This window comes from Pseudorca crassidens, chromosome 10, assembly GCF_039906515.1.
Source record: "Pseudorca crassidens isolate mPseCra1 chromosome 10, mPseCra1.hap1, whole genome shotgun sequence".
Taxonomy (NCBI): domain Eukaryota; kingdom Metazoa; phylum Chordata; class Mammalia; order Artiodactyla; family Delphinidae; genus Pseudorca; species Pseudorca crassidens.
Window position 1 is genome coordinate 49,889,821 of NC_090305.1, and position 18,501 is coordinate 49,908,321.

Below are 18,501 nucleotides of genomic sequence, written 5' to 3' on the forward strand. Positions count from 1 at the left end.
AAAGACCTTGCAAAAGGCAAATAGTGAATATGAGATAAAATAGTAAAGACAAACAAGGACAATTTTTTAAGCTTCACTATGAAAGGAGAACTATAATATGCATTATATGCTTTTTAATTAGTGTCCATGTCAAAGGGCATTTTAATTACCTCATCCGTCATGAGAGTGGCTATTGATCTTCCAATTTCGTGGTACTGTGGCGCCTTGCCTGCAGGACCCAATAACAGAAACAAAAACCTAAGGAAACATGAAAACACAGATTTAAACATAAACAACATACACACATAAATCTAGGAATCATAAAGAAATCATTCAAATGTAAACACAGAAACAACACTCAGACCTCTTTTCCGTCCTCACACACCAATGGCTGAAAAGAGGATGGAACTCTATTCAGATGAAAACAGATCACAAAACTACGAAAGGCATTCATAAATAACTTTCTACCAAGTTATTACTTTTCATCTTCCTTAGAGTAAAAAAGTACTTAAGGAATTGATGTTTTACATTAAAAGTTCCCATCTTCGATATCCTTTTGAATTTTGAGTAACAATTTTTTCTGGTCTGTACTGATGAAAAAAAGTAAATTAGTAAATAAAGTGAATACTAATCCCATTTAAGTATTTACTTTGGCTTAATAAAATAGCTAAGAGTATGCACAAGAAATCCATGATCCCTCAAACTACAGTCTGGATAAAGACACTAATGTGGTAAATAAGGGACTAATCCCTTTGGAAGGAAAAGCATTTTTATTTACAACTCCAAATTTAACATCAAACCTCTTATTATTTGATTTTAATTTATTTATAGTGACTAAATAAAAATTACTTAACTTCCTACTTAGTTATATCATTGTTCACACTACAGTAAAATATTAATATTCACAATAATCCAAACTGGAAGTATTCAGCTTCCTGCTTCGTAAGAATTTAAATGTGAATCTATGAAATTATTCTTCTCATTTATCTTAATACTATACCTTTAATGCAATTCAGTAAAGCTTATTAAGAACTGGCACATATATTTCAATCAAGCTGCAATTAATTCTTCTTGTTTACTATTATATGAATAAGAAAAAAATATTTTTAATTATTCTCATTTGTAATTAAGTTTATACAATCAGTAGCTAACAAATTGATAACCCTTTATAACACAACTTGCTAATTCGTAAGGATATGACCCCCATTTTAATTTTTACTTATAATGTATACTGAACAGAAGATTTGATCAGGTCAGAACAAAGCATTTTGCCTAATTCAGAGGCATTTTTACATTTAATCAACCCTGTGAGGTACTGCTACCTTCATTTTACAAATAAAGCTTAGAGAACTGAAGTCTGGCTTGACCGTCCCACAAAAAGTGGCAGAGCAAGGATTCAGTTCCATTCTCTCTGACTTCAGTGCCTGCACAGAACATACTATGTCTAAAATGATGAACTGTTTTTTAAACCAAGGCTCCCAAGATACCGCACTTCTTGTAAAAATATAAATCCAATGTATTTTTTTTAATTTATAATTTGAGCTTTTAAATTTATCAATTTTTTAAACAGATCTTTATTGGAGCATAATTGCTTCACAATACCGTATTAGTTTCTGTTGCACAACAAAGCGAATCAGCCACATGCATACACATGTCCCCATATCCCCTCCCTCTTGAGCCTCCCTCCCATCCTTCCTATCCCACCCTTCTATGTCATCCCAAAGCACTGAGCCGATCTCCCTGTGCTTGCTGCATAAAGCAACATGTTCCTTCAGTGAATAAAATTTTTTAGATTTTGGACATTCTGGGAGAATGTAAATTGGAATTAACCCTCTCTTTACCTTGTAGGAACAGGGACCTCGGTCAGCCCTGAGAGAAGAACTGCAGGAGCCAGTCTCACAAACGCAATTATAGGTCTTTCCAAAAAATCCACCTCTCCCACCAGAACATTGGATGCCTCAGCTCCTGAAGGAATTTTTCTCATGAAATTCATATCAACCTAGTGACAAATAAATAATAATTAAAAATAAAGTGTGCATGGTATTAATAAGACCAGAGGGAAATAGGAAAGAAAAGATGCTTTTAAGACTACTATTTGCTAATCAAAACTGGTGATCTAAAGGATGTAAAAATGCCAAAATTCTCACAAATACAAAAGACAAATACAAAAAAGCAAGCAAAACACATCTACCAAACAATACTCCCAACTGTTTTACTGTCATAGTCTTTACTACTTCAGAGATCTAAATTACCAAACATACAAACTAGAGAAAATTTTCAATGAATATAGCAGTATTCATTAAAAACTATTAAAGACAAAAATATAGTTCACAAGCTAACAGTGGTCCATGAAATTATACACAGTGCTAAAAATATTCATTTAATTATTATCTATTGTTTAATCTTAGAAATCAATTAGTTCCTTTATATTTTATATATTTTTATAAGTCCTTTTTATTTTAAAGAACTCTGGGCATCCCCCAGTATTCTCATTAAGTGGGAAAAGTTATGTTTATTTAAAACTAAAATAGCCATAATTGGTATACATATATGGTAGTGCTATATAATCAAATTCAGTTGTCTGTGTATAATTACAAAGAAAAGGTTACAAGCATAATATCAAAGTATGGCAACTTCTTCGTTTATACGCAGTTTCACACAAGGCACTAAACAACCACTTACAGGGCTATCTATTAAAATAAAACCAGCACTTACAGCGGGCCTCTTGAGTCCCACACCCAGTGTGCCACAACTACAGTGCCAGGAGGCAGACTCCTGCCCAACAGGAGATAAGGAGGTGTACACAAGGACAGACCAAGTAAAAAAAGGAAAACTGTGACAGAGGAACAAAAGTAAATGGCATCTGCCATGTCTAGAGGAGATCTATAACTTAAACTATAGTAATTTATTCGTTGCAATTTAGTTACTGAACACTTTACACTCATCTGAAATAATTGGTGCACCAGTAAAAATATGATCGACTTAGAACAGTACAATGTCCCATAAGCAAGGCTTTTTTTTGGCAAAGCTTTTTATAATTTTAGAGCATAAAGCTCAGCAAAGCTATACTGCAAATCATCATTTAAATGCCTTTTCTGCAAAATGTGATTTATAGAATTTGCATCATAAGATAAAGGCTTAAAAAATGAATCTTAAAAGTCTGACATCGTATCCTATAGTAAATACCAATAAAAAAATTTACAATGGCCACAGGGGATCAATTATTCAGGGGCAGTACTCACAAAGTATGCTTTAAATTCAATTGTAATTTGAACTTGTAGTTTTTTGTCCTGTTCTTTTGAAATAAGTTCTTTCTATATTTCATTTAAATACTCGTCTACCACAATTCAAAATCATAGTTGAGATAGGTGAATTGTTTTTAAGTCCATGCCTTTACCTTTACCTACCCATGGGGAAGCACCAATGTTTCCCAGTGACATTCCAGAAAGTACTGACACCATAAGACAATAATTCTGGGATCACATTACAGCCGAGAAAAAGCTGAATCATTACTGCTATAACATCATTACCAGAATTAATCTTTCTAGTAGCTCCAGAACAAACGACTGTAATTCAAAAGGTACTGAAGTTTCATGATATCTATGGGTAGGTATAGATGAAAATACCATATTATTCATATATTCTTTTTTCAGAATTTCTAACACTAGTAAGATATAATGTTATTCAAGTGCTATGAGACTGTTACCTTTCTCACAATTTCTGATCATAAATTAACATATCATAAGCATCACATGCAGGTTTATAGGCACCAGTTATTAAAAAATTATTATAATCAATGTTAAGAAAGCCACATTGCTACAATTTTCTCAGTAAAAATGACTATGAAAATGTATAGTTAGTAACAGAATTACCTTGCTGAAGTCAACAGTACTATTTTCTCTGCTTCCTCCACTTCCATTACCTTTAATTTCTCCACTTTTACTATTGTCCAAGTTTCCAGGTGCAGACTGTGGAGAGGCCAAAATACCTGTATTTAAGAACAAACAAATTCCAAACTAGTAAGGAGAAAATTCACTTTGTAACCTGAATCTGCTCATATCCTGAAAGTGATGGTTTATTAAAAGCAAATGTGCTAGGTTAAAAAAAAAAAAAAAAGGTGCCAAGTGTTAGTACCATACCAGCAAGAGTAGATTAACATTTTAAGCAATAATGAAGCTATATATTTTAACATTTTAAATAATATAATTGGCATTTACAAAAATGGTGGCCTTTTGAAAAAAGAGAAAAAGTGAGTAGAAGGTAGAAGACCTGGGTCTGATCACCACTAGAAATACTTAGGGCATCCATTTTCAAGGTATCCAATAGACATGTGAACTCCACATCATTAAGTTAGCTTAATGATGTCTAGCACACTTACATCAATAACAATATAAAATTTCTGATAAAACCTAAATGTAACTCAGAAAATGTTAAGAGCTACGTCAACTAAACGTACACGAATTTTGCCATAATCATCCCTAATCTTAACAGTTTCCTCAAGAATTTTCATTCTCTTGTGTGAAATTTATGTGCTGCCTACTGTCATTATTCCTAAGAAATATGTTAAAACATAATAGTAATGTTTTTACTATTTTAGATACACGTTCTATTAAATTAGCTTATTTGTATTACAAATGATAGATATATGTTCATGCATTATGTATACTCATTTCAAGTAACACTCAGCAACAATTCACACAATAACATAAAAACACCCAGTAGAATATGATCAATCATTACCACTACGAATTTTGCATAAAGTTCAAATCTCAAAAATGTTTAAGTACTTAACACAGATTTCTACCATTAAATGTATCCAATTTTTTTAAAACACCCAAGACTTTTTAGTTCAAGAATACAGATTTAATATTACCCAAAACACTGAGTATCACAGGAGAAGATGCACTAGACAATTACAACAGTCTTTACTTTTAGTTTTAACTCTGCCACTCAAGACAATCTAGTGACCCACAGAAGTTCAATTAAATTGTTTGTAGTTAGATCCTATAAACTTTAAAGTTAATATTCGTAATTGAGTTCCAAAATTTTAAGCATATCAGATATATTCAATGCCTCTAAGGGAGTTTTCATTTTTACAGAATACAACATACACTAGTAACTTTAAGTCATTTGAGTTTACTGCTTAAACTTAGTGAAAGAAGACCTTTGTAATACCCACTTCTATGTTAAATATCTACGCTAGGATGTCACTCTGACCCAAAAATCTCAGTGTAAAAAGTATGCGCAATCCCCTTAGCTATGTGCTCATTCCCTAGAAGTATTAAACAATTCTGAAATAAAAACTATTTCCTAAAACTTAACTAATTTATCACCATTTTAGCCTCTTCTTTGAACTTTGTCCCTACACTTCCATTATAGAGTCCATTCCTTTATTAAAATACATGCCCAAGTGGAAAAAAAAAGTGAACCAGTATTTTTCAGTGGTTTCCACCAACTCCCACACAAGAAAATGAAGAGTATCATTAAGGCCCTGGCAGCAACTGCAATGACCATCAACACACACACACTGCTAACTACTAAATGCATCCAACCTGCAAACGTGTAACCAAAAAAAAACATAGGCACAGCTTCCCGGAACAGTCCCAGGCACCAGATTTTGGGGAGAAGAGTGGAATGGGGAGAAGGCTCTGGGGGAAAACAAGGATACAGTAGAATGGGAAGAAGAAATAATATACAACTCAATACTGACAAAGCCAGAAGAGATGACGTGAAGTCATGGGCTCACCTGGTCATCTTGAACCTGTTAAAGTCAGCATGCCAGGCACACCTTAGAGATCCCACCATCGCCTTCTCCATGCAATCCTTCCTACTCTCAGCTAAGTTAAAGCTATTTCCTCAAAAGGTTAAGGAAGTATCCCTGCTCCTACAGTAAATTCCTACAGCTCAGAATTAAATGAGTAAATTCCCCAAAATTAAAACTATCATTAGCACAAATAACTCAGAAGGACTTTACTTGCTTTGAGCAAAAGAAAAAACAAATATGAGTATGTATACAATCAGTACTGGGATTTAAAAATCATACCCTGGTAAATCTATTATTGTGCCTTACATTCTTTTCCTTAAAATAGCAAAGCTACCTAGAGAAACAGAAATCAAAGATATCAGTTTTCTGTCATTAAAAGTTTGAAAGTAGAAGTATTTGGAGCAGTGGTTCTCATCTGGGGAAGATTCTGCCCCCCAGAGACATCTGGCAACGTCTAGAGACATCTTTGGTTGTCACCACTAGGGAGTGTACTGGCGGCTAGTGAGTGGAGGCCAAGGGTGCTGCTCAACATCCGACAACGCACAAGACATCCCCCACCACAAAGAAGTGTCCACCCCAAAAGGTCAATAGTGCCGAAGGTGAGAAACACTGAGTCAGAAGACAGTTACAAACACTAAAAGTGAGTTACGTCTTTTACATAATTATTCTCCAAAAAATAACTACTGGGAAACACCACTTTCTTTTTTTCTTTTTACTACAGATATTCACAAATCATGACCCCGTGCCACAAAAATCTATGACATTAGTCTCTCAAAAATGATGCCAAGGCCACCTTCTTCATCAGACTTCAGGAAAACTTATAGAGTTTCCAGCTGCTCTAAGCAGCAAAGGTAACTAAGGCAAGGAATAATATAGAGTTGCCCCTATTATTGTAATTACATTCCTCCTATAAATGTCTTCTTAAACAGTAATTATGAGCTCTCCCTTTTCCTTAGAAATTCCCTCTTTTCCCTACGTTCTAATTTCTTTTCTTCAGAAAGGCTAATAAATCTCATGGCATACTTAATGGCAGAGGGGGAAATAATTTAATCATGTCCCTCAATTTTCAGTTAATTGCTCTTTTTATCCTCTTAACAACATGACCTAATAAGCCATTGTGAACCTGTACATCCCTTCCTTCCCATATAAAATTTATAGTCCCTTATCACTGATAACATTGAAACTGGTAAAACAAGAACTGTCCAGTATTACTGACAGATATAGGTAAAAACAAATGCAAGGGGAAGTAACTTTGAAGTCATTTTTGTTCAAGAAAAGTAGTAAACCTTGCTAGTCCTTTTTAATTAAAATAAGAATGTTTGTTATTTCTGAGTAATTATTTCTAGATTTTTTTCTTTTGTTTAGTTACCTTATTATATAATACTCTATCTTTTCCACAGAGTATTAAAATTTACAATTAAATTCTATACTATAGATTTTGTTGTATGTGGATCTGGGTTCAAGTCCTTGCTCTGGTCATTTACGGTATAACCTTAACATCTCTAAGTCTTAATTTTCTTCATTTTACAAACAGCGATAACATGAACTCATCAAATTGTTAGACAAATTAGAAATATGATATTTGAAAAGTACACATCACTGTGTGTGACAACCTATGAAACAATGGTTACTATAAGTACTATCATAATTAATGTTACAATGATTTAACCACAAAACTTCTATTTTTTAACTTCTAAAAGTATCATCTTTTTTTGGCAACTACAATGAGCTTTGATTAAATGTATTTAGTATGTCTGGATACAGCCAATAAAGAGAAGGAGAGGCTGGTTGGTCATATACTGGTAGGAACACAGGATGTTTAGTCAGAGGACATGGGCTGTCACTTACTAGATATATGATCCAGGGGAATTTATTTAACTTAGCTGAGCTGAGCCTGAGTTTCTGAAAATAGGTATATCCACCCAACTTACACAAAATTTTATACACATCAAACAGGCTACTAACTATAAGCTACTATTGAAGCGTTACATATTATTCAGTGTTATGCAGAAATGTGATAATAATTATGTGATTAAAACCACTATAGTTAGTGTTCATATGTCACGTTGATGCTTAGCTGTCAGTAAAACATAGTCACTAAAGAATACTTTTTTAGGGCTTCCCTGGTGGCGCAGTGGTTGAGAGTCCGCCTGCAGATGCAGGGGACATGGGTTCGTGCCCCGGTCTGGGAAGCTCCCACATGCCGCGGAGCGGCTGGGCCTGTGAGCCATGGCCGCTGAGCCTGCATGTCCCGAGCCTGTGCAGCGGGAGAGGCCACAACAGTGAGAGGCCTGCGTACCGCAAAATAAAAAAAAAAAGAATACTTCTTTATATGAATTGGGTAGAAAGATAAATATGTATAAATATACATATAATTAATATATAAGAGGAAAAGCCAAAATTATAATAATATATAATAACCCTTAAGTGAGTTACAAACCTTTTATGCACTAAGAAATAATTTTTCTAATTCACATAGAAATATATCCTAGCCACAACTATTGGAACTCTAGTCCTGAAAATTTCAAGGTGAATTAGGATTAAAAATAGATATGGCATTAAATAAAGGACAAGTAAAGTCTATGCCAAATTATAAAACTAGTCTTGAAATAATGATGATCCCAGGAGACAAAATGAGAAAAAGAACATTCAATTCTATTTTTTGTTAGGAAGGTTAAAACATACTGCATTCCTTGAACAAAAGCACCAAATAGTAGATAAAAGGCATATCACCTCATTTTACTTTATGTAAAACATGTGTTCATTCACCTTATGGAATGAAATGCACAAGAAGAGCCACCATTTTTTTAATCATGGCAAATTAAAAGATTACTTGTAAAAATGTCTACATTTTTTGAACCATTCAAATGCACTGACCTGTAAAATCTCAGTGAAAATTTTTGAAAAAAAAATTAAATTATGTGTAGTCTTATTTGGAGTCTTTTTAAAATTTTAAATAATTCTATCCTTCTCTGTAATATACTATAAAGAAAAAAACATGCAGAAGTCAAAATAAATTATAAGCATTATCTATGTATGCTGCTAAAGCTATGTGCTTGAAAGGCATTCCAAGTGCAAGTGATCTAGAGGCAGAAAGCACCACACATGGAGGACTTTGAATAGTTGCCTGAAGTTATGTCAACATTTTCCTCATTCTTCTGCTCCTGGCCTCGCAGTGCTTCTAAGTCTTCCTCAGGCGGATGAATTACTACTGTGGGAATATCGTCACTGGCAGGTGAAACCAGTAGCTCTGGGGCCTGAAGCTGCCTCTGCTGGGAACTTCTGGAGTTCAGGCGACTGAGCCTAGGGCTGGAAGGAGGACTGTTCTGAGGGGTAGGTACTGGGGTTGTACACTTCGAGCCTGCAGGGGTTCCAGCTCTCGAAGAAGGAAGAAGATGACTGAGAAGAAGAGATAAAGGTGATTCTCCTCTCAATGAAAGGTTTGAGGCAGACAGACCTGTTCGCAAAGAGTGGTGGGAGGCTGAAAGGCCTTCCCCTGAGATAAAACAAATAAATGAAAAGTGATGAAGTTCACTGCAGAAGACAAATGAGACACAAAATATCAATTTACACCATAAACTGCAAGGTTTAAAAAAGATCCAAAATTTCAAATTCATGCTATCAGGGTTAGTATAACAATCAGATTTTTAAATATTAGAAAATCACTGAAAAATGCCTTAAACTGTAATTAGTTCTCTGAAGGTGTATCCAAAAATCAAAACAAAAAATAAAAAACAATGCTAATGATAGATGGTCGGGGACGATATTCTGTTAGTAATGAGAATGTCCAATAGTGTGGCTTTAAAATTAAAGAATAATATCAATGGAAAGCTGCTGCTTAAAAAAATGATAAATAGCAAATCAGAGTATAACACAAAAATAATCTAAGAAATAAAACCCAAAACAAAACTTAACAGCACTGATATTTAGTGCATTTTATCTACATTGCACCGAACCACTACATATTCTCTCATAAGAAAAGTCCACATTAATGGTATCTAATAATTCTTAACTTAAAGGTGATATCAATAACATTAAGCCAATAGGGCATCACCTACTGATAGCACTCTCAAGTAAAATTTAAAAACATAAGACATGTTATAGGAATTTTTTTTTTCAAAAGAGAAACGTCAATTTTAAAAGATACATATTCTTGAGCTCATTATCTGATATTAATAAATGCCCTAAAATATGCTTACATTTCTAAGGCAGCAGATAAATTAAAACAAATATAGACAATCTCTAACTTAACTAGCTAAGAATAAAGTATTTCTTACCAACAAGAGTGATGAGGAAGTTAAATCTACAGTATTTCAAAACGTCAGGTATAGTTATACTTCAAAAACTTGTTTATTCTAATTAAGTGTGGCTTAATGGAATAACATTGTTTTTTCAGGAAAAGCATGAGAAATATAACAACCCCACATGATCTAAGTAATCAAAGCTACATGCTCAAGAGATCCCAGAAATATTAAAAATATGAACTTTTAATCCATAAACCACCACTATTTAGTTAAAAAATAAGCTACATGCAGAAAAAATTGTTAAATTACAACTATAACAAAATAATGAAATGCCCATGCTAAAATGGCATCTAAAAGAAAATAGGCGTTGTCTTATGATTAAAAGGAATCAACTGACAATTGGAGAATAATCAGGAACCACTGCATATGGGGAAGAAAGATTTAATATGGTCTCTCTAGGCAAACAAATTCACTTCACTGAAGTAGAGCATATGCAATACATGGAAAGGTGAAAAAAAGACATGACATAGATGGCTTGCTTTCATATTGAACTTAGGTCCATAAGAGATTTCTTTCATTCTTAAGGTTCCTTGAATATAGAAAGGCACAATTTTAAATAGATTAAAAGAGTTTTATTGGTCAAATGCTCAGAAGAAAATGGACTTAATTATCTTACACTGAGCTGCAAACGATGACTAAGTACTGTCAACTTTAAACATGTTATATCCTACCACCTGTGACTGTGTGCTTGTAGAACAGTTAAAAGCCATACTCTTTTCAGAGACAGAAAAGATGAGCAGAAGGATTTGTGGCCCATCCTCCACTCCTCTTCACTGTAATTCTCACAAGCCTTGGGTAATGGTAGCAACTAGAGGCAGCAGTGACCCTCAAAACCAGCTCCAATTCTTTGCAACTGGATTTTTCCAGTCACTGTCATCAGAGCATCTTTGAGACCCAAAATAGAACCCCAGTGATAGCATGCCAGCCTTAAGACAGTGACAGAGGTAAATGGCTACAAAAACACATTCTCCCCATGTCCCACATAACCCATGCTAGACCGTGAATGAGAGGGGAGAGCAGCAGTGTGTGGGTCTGTGCCATTCTCAATGGCTTGAAAAAATCAACTGCATCATCCCTAGCATAAAACAGGAACAAGCACAAAAACCTTTCACCAATTATGTAAATAAAAAGCAGTGAAATCAGCAGACCAACCCCAAAATACTTGCTTATGCCTAGCAAGTAAAGTATACTCAGGAGAAAAAAAAAAAATCTCCAGGAAAAATCTAATATTAAAGGCCCAAACACAAGACTTAAAATTTTCAAAAGATTAAATTTATAGATAATAATTTATGGCTCTTTTATCAAATATACAAGAATTCTTCAGCAGAAACAAAAAAGCAAGAAGGAGAGTAATTCAGGGTTACGTATAGTGTAGTGTTTAAATATTACCAATACTTATCCCATTTTAACAGAGTAAATGCTTAATTTTTTCATCTAAGTAATTTCTACAGATAATTCTGTCACGCTGTAAAGACATTTTAGAAATGAAATCTTTAAATGCACAAATTATTATTTTAAAGAGAATTAAAAAGATAAAGGCCTATGTAATTATCTAGAAAAAATATGTTTCTTTTCCTGAATGCTAATTGTAACACACTGGAATGCCATTAGTGTAGACATGTTAGCAAAAAAGGAATGCCACAACTTATCTCACCATTCCTTTCAAGCAAGTGAGGGTCAGAATGTTTCTTGCCTATATCTGCAAAAGATCGAACAAGGGGAATCCGGCTGGTGAACCTTTTCTCATTCTGATGATGGTGCCTCTTCAGAAGGGCTTCTCTGACATTCTCTCTTATGGACTCGTCCAACTGGCCAGAGGCGATCATGTTGTCCAATACCATATCTAGGCAAAGAAAAAATACATAGATAACAATCATTTTTATTAAATAAACTAATACTTGGATGACTATAACACAGAATAAATCTTAAGTGAAATCTTACCAGAAAAATAAGACTCCCAAATAGCTCTAGAAAGTATCATTCTCTTCTAATATCGAATAATGGATGCATAAAGATAAATATGAACATTATCCAACAAAAATGAACATATTAATAGAGACCCTTATTTTAATAAATACTAGTATTTATTGAAAAGCTACTGTTATTCACCAATAGCCTTCCTATATAGTTGAAGGTGCTTTACTGATGATACAATAAATTCTATTAAAATGGATATTCAAATATTGGCTTCCTAAGAAGTGAAGGTATTTTCTTGCTTCACCTCATACTTTTCCCCAAAACTGTAGATGAGTATCTGTACTCATTCATTCAATCATTAACTATTTACTGAGTACCTATTACGTGTTGGGAATATAGCAATTAACTAAGCAGATCAAGTTTCTGCTCTCACTCATCCACAGGTAGAAAAACCAGTGAGTAACTGAATAGATAAAATATGAAGTAATAAGTTTTAGAAAGATGACTATATCAGGCTGTGAGGGAGGTGTGGGAAATGGGGAGATTGATGGCAATGACATTTTATACATTACTGCGGTGCCTGGACTATTTTTTTTTTTTTGCAGTACGTGGGCCTCTCACTGCCGTGGCCTCCCCCGTTGCGGAGCACAGGCTCCGGACGCACAGGCTCAGCAGCCATGGCTCACGGGCCCAGCCGCTCCGCGGCATGAGGGATCCTCCTGGACCGGGGCACGAACCCGTGTCCCCTGCATCGGCAGGCGGACTCCCAACCACTGCGCCACCAGGGAAGTCCTGGACTATTTTTAATTTATAAAGGACATATAAATATTTTTTAAAAGTGGCAGTAACTTGATATAAAACAGTCAGGCTTTCAAATCTATGATAAGGTTCCTCTGAGAGAAAATTAGATCAACCTAGCAGGTAAACTCTTAACAGCAACACCATGACTACAGGCTACCATACAAATGAACACTGGATTATACATTTACTAAAATATTATATTGTATTACGTGATCATTAAAAGCCAAAGTAAGACATATTGAATATGTCTGAATTCAATATTCCTAATCCTACTCAGTTTTTCAGTCATTTATATAGAACAAGAAAGGACTTCCATAACTTAAAGATTTGCAGCACAAGGTCAAATCTATCAATCTGGTAATATCAACATACTGGTATTTCTAGCCTGAGAAATTCTAATAAATTTACGGTCCTCTTGAAGATCAAATACAATAGTTTTTTGTTTTTATATTGGACAATCTATAATGGTAGTCACACTATCAAATTTATTACTATTGAACTTGATATTGGTTTTGAGCAACTTCAGTTAATGACCAAATAGCTTTATCACAGCTATCTTTTCCTTCTTTCTACCTCCACAGTATCCTTCAATTTTCTCTCCTTTGTTTCCATTGCTACTACCTACCAGACATCAGATCGTCATCACTTCTTGCTTAGATATTCCAAGAGAATAAATGACCTCCTTGCTTCTAATCTCTTCTTATCCAAAGCCACCCTACCTCTTCTTGCCAGAATGATATCCCTGACACACATCGAGATCATACTATTCTCCAACTTAAAAATCACTGAGAGCCAAAATGCCTACCAAATAAAATCCAATTTCTTAACCCAGTAATTCAAGGCTAGTCACAATCCACCTCTAATTTATTTTTCTAACATATCTCAAGAAATCTGTATACTCACAGATAATTGACTTTTCTGAGATTCATAGCTGTCTATACTTTCTAGACTTTTCTTCCTTCTCTTCCTCCTCCTTAGAATACTTTCTTTTCTCTTGCACCACCCTGCTCCCTATCGCCATGTGTTCAAATTCTATGGATAAGTTGAATAGTTAATGTACTCTCTGTATCTTCCCCAGATACCTTGGTCCAAAAAACAAAGAAACAAAAAGCTCCTTCCCCTGCATTTCCAGAGAACAGACTCCATATCTTGCTTATGGCACTAGCCACTTTCTTCTTGATAACTGTAGTTACATCTCTCTAATTTAATCTTTTAGACTCCAAACTTATCAAAGACAAAAAGGGTTATTTATATGTCTACTCCTCATACTGCCCTGCACAGAATGGAAGCTCAACATGTAACTGTCAAATCAATGGTCTAAAATTCCACTTTATTTTCCTTATTTAAGTATCTCTAACTTCAATACAATTTAACTATAAAGAAGTCACTTTGCTATCACCTGCTATTTCATCAAGAGTGCCTGCTCTCATATCCAGCATGACTGTTCCATTTAGGATGCAACTTCTCAGTTCAAAAAGACTGTGCAAAGAGAGGGTCGCCACGTAAGGCTTACTCCACCGGTCACCACCGTCTTCAACATCCTCTTCAAATTTCAGCCATCTGAAATGTATAATGTATAACAATATTTTACAAATAATGATTCCATTTGTTTATTTTAATATGATAAACATAAGCTTTTTCTTTTAAACAGAAACAAAGATCACCACCACCAAAACAAAATTTCGCTACAAACACATTTTTACAAATTAGGCTAATGGTCTATAATGTCGATAGGCGCAAGTTACCTTTGTAGTTCCTCTTTCTATTCTAGCTATCACTGTAGTAAGTTTACAGAAACAAACTCTGGAATTTCAGTTTCAGCTTCCAATCTTATTTTAAACTTTAAATATGCAAGACATTGATTTTTCAAACTTGTTTCCTCTAATTAAAGACATTAAAATCTACAGTAACATATTTCCTTTTCTTATATTATAGTATTAAGAATTATTTAAGGAAACAAATTTTGAGAATAAAGATAAAATTTCCAAACAGAAGGAAATTCTCTACTCATTGTTTTAAAGTACTGGATGTCTCAATTTCAATCTTACATTCTCATTACAAAAAGAAACCAAGTAAAGGCAGTTAAAAACTGAGAGAGTATCATCACCTGGCAGTTTCTTTCCATTCATACTCTTCTCCATCTCTGTAGCACAGCTCATCCATTTCCGTGAAGAGATCATGGGGAATGTGTTCTTCATCATCATCTTCGGTACCCAGAATGAACTGGACTCTCTGGGATGGTGTGTCTTGACAAAATCAGAATTTAAAAATATACACTCAAAATTTTCCTCAATTAATACAAAGGTAAATTCAAAATTTTGAAAATGAAATGCTTTTCTTATAAATATATTCCATCAGAACAAATTTCTTTTCATTATTATTAAAATACTATAATTCTGGAAGGAAACAAGGACCAACAATCTAGAACAAAAGAATTTCACAGAAAGATCACCTCCACAGATTAAAAAGAAAAATTATATGTTAAAGTCACATTAATCTTTAACAAACCAATGTAAATCAAACAAATAACAGTAAGCAACATCCAAAACCAAGAAAACACTATGCATGAGACAGGACCTTTTCCTCACCAAAAACAGATGGAAATGTTAGATAATATAGAACATTTCAAATATTTAATTAATATGTAGTTAAGTTCAAGAGTAAAAAAAGAAATCCCCAAGTTCAAAAAACAGGATGAGAAAACTCAAAACTAACTTTTCCTACTATCATGGAGAAGCAAAAGTCTGTCAGCTGAGGTTAGGGAGGTAGACAGGTCACTGCTGCTCATGACATCTGAGTTTTAAACTACTTGTGTGGTACAGGATCCCCAAACAGAGAAATTAGCGTACATTCTAGTCCAGGACAGTTGAAAGCCCCAGGGGTCCCAGAATAAACACTGAAGCATACAACAAGCATCAATTAAAAACAAAATCAAATTCTTCCAAATATAATAGAGGAGGTCAAACACAAAATTTACATCTAGGTAAACAAACCTCCAGGAACTTATAGCTGCAAGAGGGATATTAAAACAGGTTAAAAAGTAAATTAGAAGGACTTCCTTGGTGGCACAGTGGTTAAGAATCCACCTGCCAACGCAAGGGACACAGGTTCAAGCCCTGGTCCTGGAAGATCCCACATGCCACGGAGCAACTGTGCCCGTGCGCCACAACTACTGAGCCTGTGCTCTAGAGCCCGCGTGCCACAACTATTGAAGCCTGTGCTCCACAATAAGAGAAGCCACCGCAATGAGAAGCCTGTGCACCGCAACAGAGTAGCCTCCGCTCGCCGCAATTAGAGAAAGCCCGCGTGCAGCAACGAAGACCCAACACAGCCAAAAATAAATAAATAAATTTATTGGAAAAAAAAGATTAGAAATAAAATTGTTAAAGGAAAAGACAGAAATAAGGAGGAGGTTACACAGAATGCATCAATGACAAATAAGACAAAACACGCAAGGTTAAGAGATATAGAAAACAGAATAAAAACGTCGCACAAGAAAAACTCCAGAAAGAGGAAAAACGGGAAGAGGCAGTATGAAAAAGATATCTGAAACTTGTCCAGTATGTACACGACATGGGTCTTCATAATGAAGGAATACTCTAAGACCAATGCAGGACAAACAAAAACACAATGTAACTGAACTTCCTAATATTTGAACCTTTCAACAATTAGGTCTTGCACATCTTTTGTGAAATTCATCCCCAAGTAATACTTCTGGTGCTATTGTGGTGGTGTTTTTTTTTTTTTTTTTTTGAGGTACACGGGCCTCTCACTGTTGTGGCCTCTCCCGCTGCGGAGCACAGGCTCCAGACGCGCAGGCTCAGCGGCCATGGCTCACGGGCCCAGCCGCTCTGCGGCATGTGGGATCCTCCCGGACCAGGGCACAAACCCGTGTCCCCTGCACCGGCAGGCGGACTCCCAACCACTGCGCCGCCAGGGAAGCCCTATTGTGTTGTTTTTTATTTCAGTTTCTGATTGCTCATTGCTACTATATAGAAATACAGTTGATTTTTGTACACTGATTTTGTATCCTGTAACCTTGTTAAACTCACTCAGTTCTGTAGTTTTGTAGATTGCTTAGGATTTGCTACACATATGATTCTGTAACTGTGAATAAAAACAATTTTACTTCATTTACTTTCTGGATGCATTTCATTTCTTTCTTGCCTTATTACACTGGCTACGTGTGCCAGTACCATGTTGTACAGAAGCAGTGAGAGAAGACATCCTTGCCTTTTCCCAATTCATAGGGAGAAAACATTCAGTCTTTCACCAGCATTTCTAAATGCTCTATATCACACTGAAGAAGTTTTCTAATATTCCTAGTTTGCAAGGAGATAAAATTCTAGAATAGAATTTAGAAAATTTCTAAATAAATAGAATTTGTTAGATGTAGATAAATAGAATTTAACTAAAGACAGTTTTAACTCCTAGCAAACAAGGGGGGTGGAATTTTGTCAAAGGCTTTTTCTGTCTTATTGATATGATTATATGGGTTTTTCTCCTTTATACTATTAATATGTTTATTTACACTGATAGATGTTTAAATTTTAAACCAACCCTGCATTTCCACTTGTTTATCGTATTAATTTCCTATTGCTGCTATTACAAATTTCCACAAACGTGGTGGCTTAAATAACACAAATTTATTCTCTTACAGTTCTGGAGACCATAAGTCCAAAATGAATTTTACACAGGGCTAAAAAATCATGAGCTGGTTCTTTCTGGAGGCTCTAGGGGAAAATCCATTTCCTTACCTTTTCTAGCTTCTGGAGGCTGCCTACATTCCTTAGGTCTGGATGCCTCCTCATTCCATCACTATAACTACTGTCTCCTCTCTGACCTTCTGACTCCTTGTGATGAATCTGGCCCATCTGCATTAATCCAGCATAATCCCCACTTCTCAAAATCCTTTAACTTAGTCACATCTACAGATGCACTTTTGCCAAATAAGGTTAACATTCACAGGTTCCAGACAGTAGGAATATGGACACTGTAGGGGCCACTATTCAGATTACCACCATCATGATGTATTATCCCTCTTAAGTATTGCTGGATTAGATATGCTTTTATTTTGTTAAGGATTTCTGAATCTATATTCATGAGAAATAATTAGTGTGTAGTTTTATTCTATTGTAACATCTTCATCAGGTTTTGGTATCAGGGAAATGCTAGATTCACAATATGAATGGGAAAGTGTTCCCTCATCTTCAATTTTCTAGCAGAGTCTGTGTTATTTCTTTCTTATATGTTTGATGCCATTTGGGAGTAAATTTCCATTGTGGGAATGCTTTAGACTACAAATTCAATTTCCTTTTATACATGTAGGATAATCCAAGTTATCCATTGCTGCTTAACAGCATGTATTCCTAAGAAACTTCCCCACTTAATCTGAAGTATCAATTTTGTTGGCATAAAATCATTCATAATATTCCCTCCTTATTCTTTAATATGTAGAATCTGTACTGAAAATTTCTGGTGCTGGTCATTTCTATCTTTTTTTCCCTCACCTGATCAGTTTGGCTATTTAGATTTCTCAATTTTATTGATCTTTTCAAAGAACCAGATTGCAGTCTGACAGATTTTTGCTACTACTGGTCTGATTTTTATTTTATTCATTTCTGCTTTCATTTTTATTGTTTCCTTTCTTTTGTTTATTTAGGCTTAATTTGCTCTATTTTTTCCTTCAATTTCTTAAGTTACAAGCTTAAATCATTGATTAGGTCTTTCTTGTTC

General features: G+C 34.8%; 1 protein-coding gene across 5 annotated transcripts in view; it reads right to left on the reverse strand.

Moving 5' to 3' along the window:
- The window catches only part of SLC4A7 (solute carrier family 4 member 7), a 124,435-nt gene that overhangs the window by 42,964 nt on the left and 62,970 nt on the right, over positions 1-18,501 (reverse strand). For 3 of the 5 annotated variants that reach the window (XM_067753541.1, XM_067753544.1, XM_067753540.1), the window contains exons 4-9: positions 14,873-15,011; positions 14,165-14,325; positions 11,702-11,890; positions 3,852-3,967; positions 1,821-1,978; positions 150-237 (exon numbers count right to left, since the gene is read on the reverse strand). In XM_067753541.1, coding sequence (XP_067609642.1) covers positions 150-237; positions 1,821-1,978; positions 3,852-3,967; positions 11,702-11,890; positions 14,165-14,325; positions 14,873-15,011 — 851 coding nt within the window. Of the gene's footprint in view, positions 1-149; positions 238-1,820; positions 1,979-3,851; positions 3,968-8,870; positions 9,240-11,701; positions 11,891-14,164; positions 14,326-14,872; positions 15,012-18,501 lie in introns of all 5 variants that reach the window. The other 2 variants (XM_067753545.1, XM_067753542.1) reach the window with 2 other exon arrangements.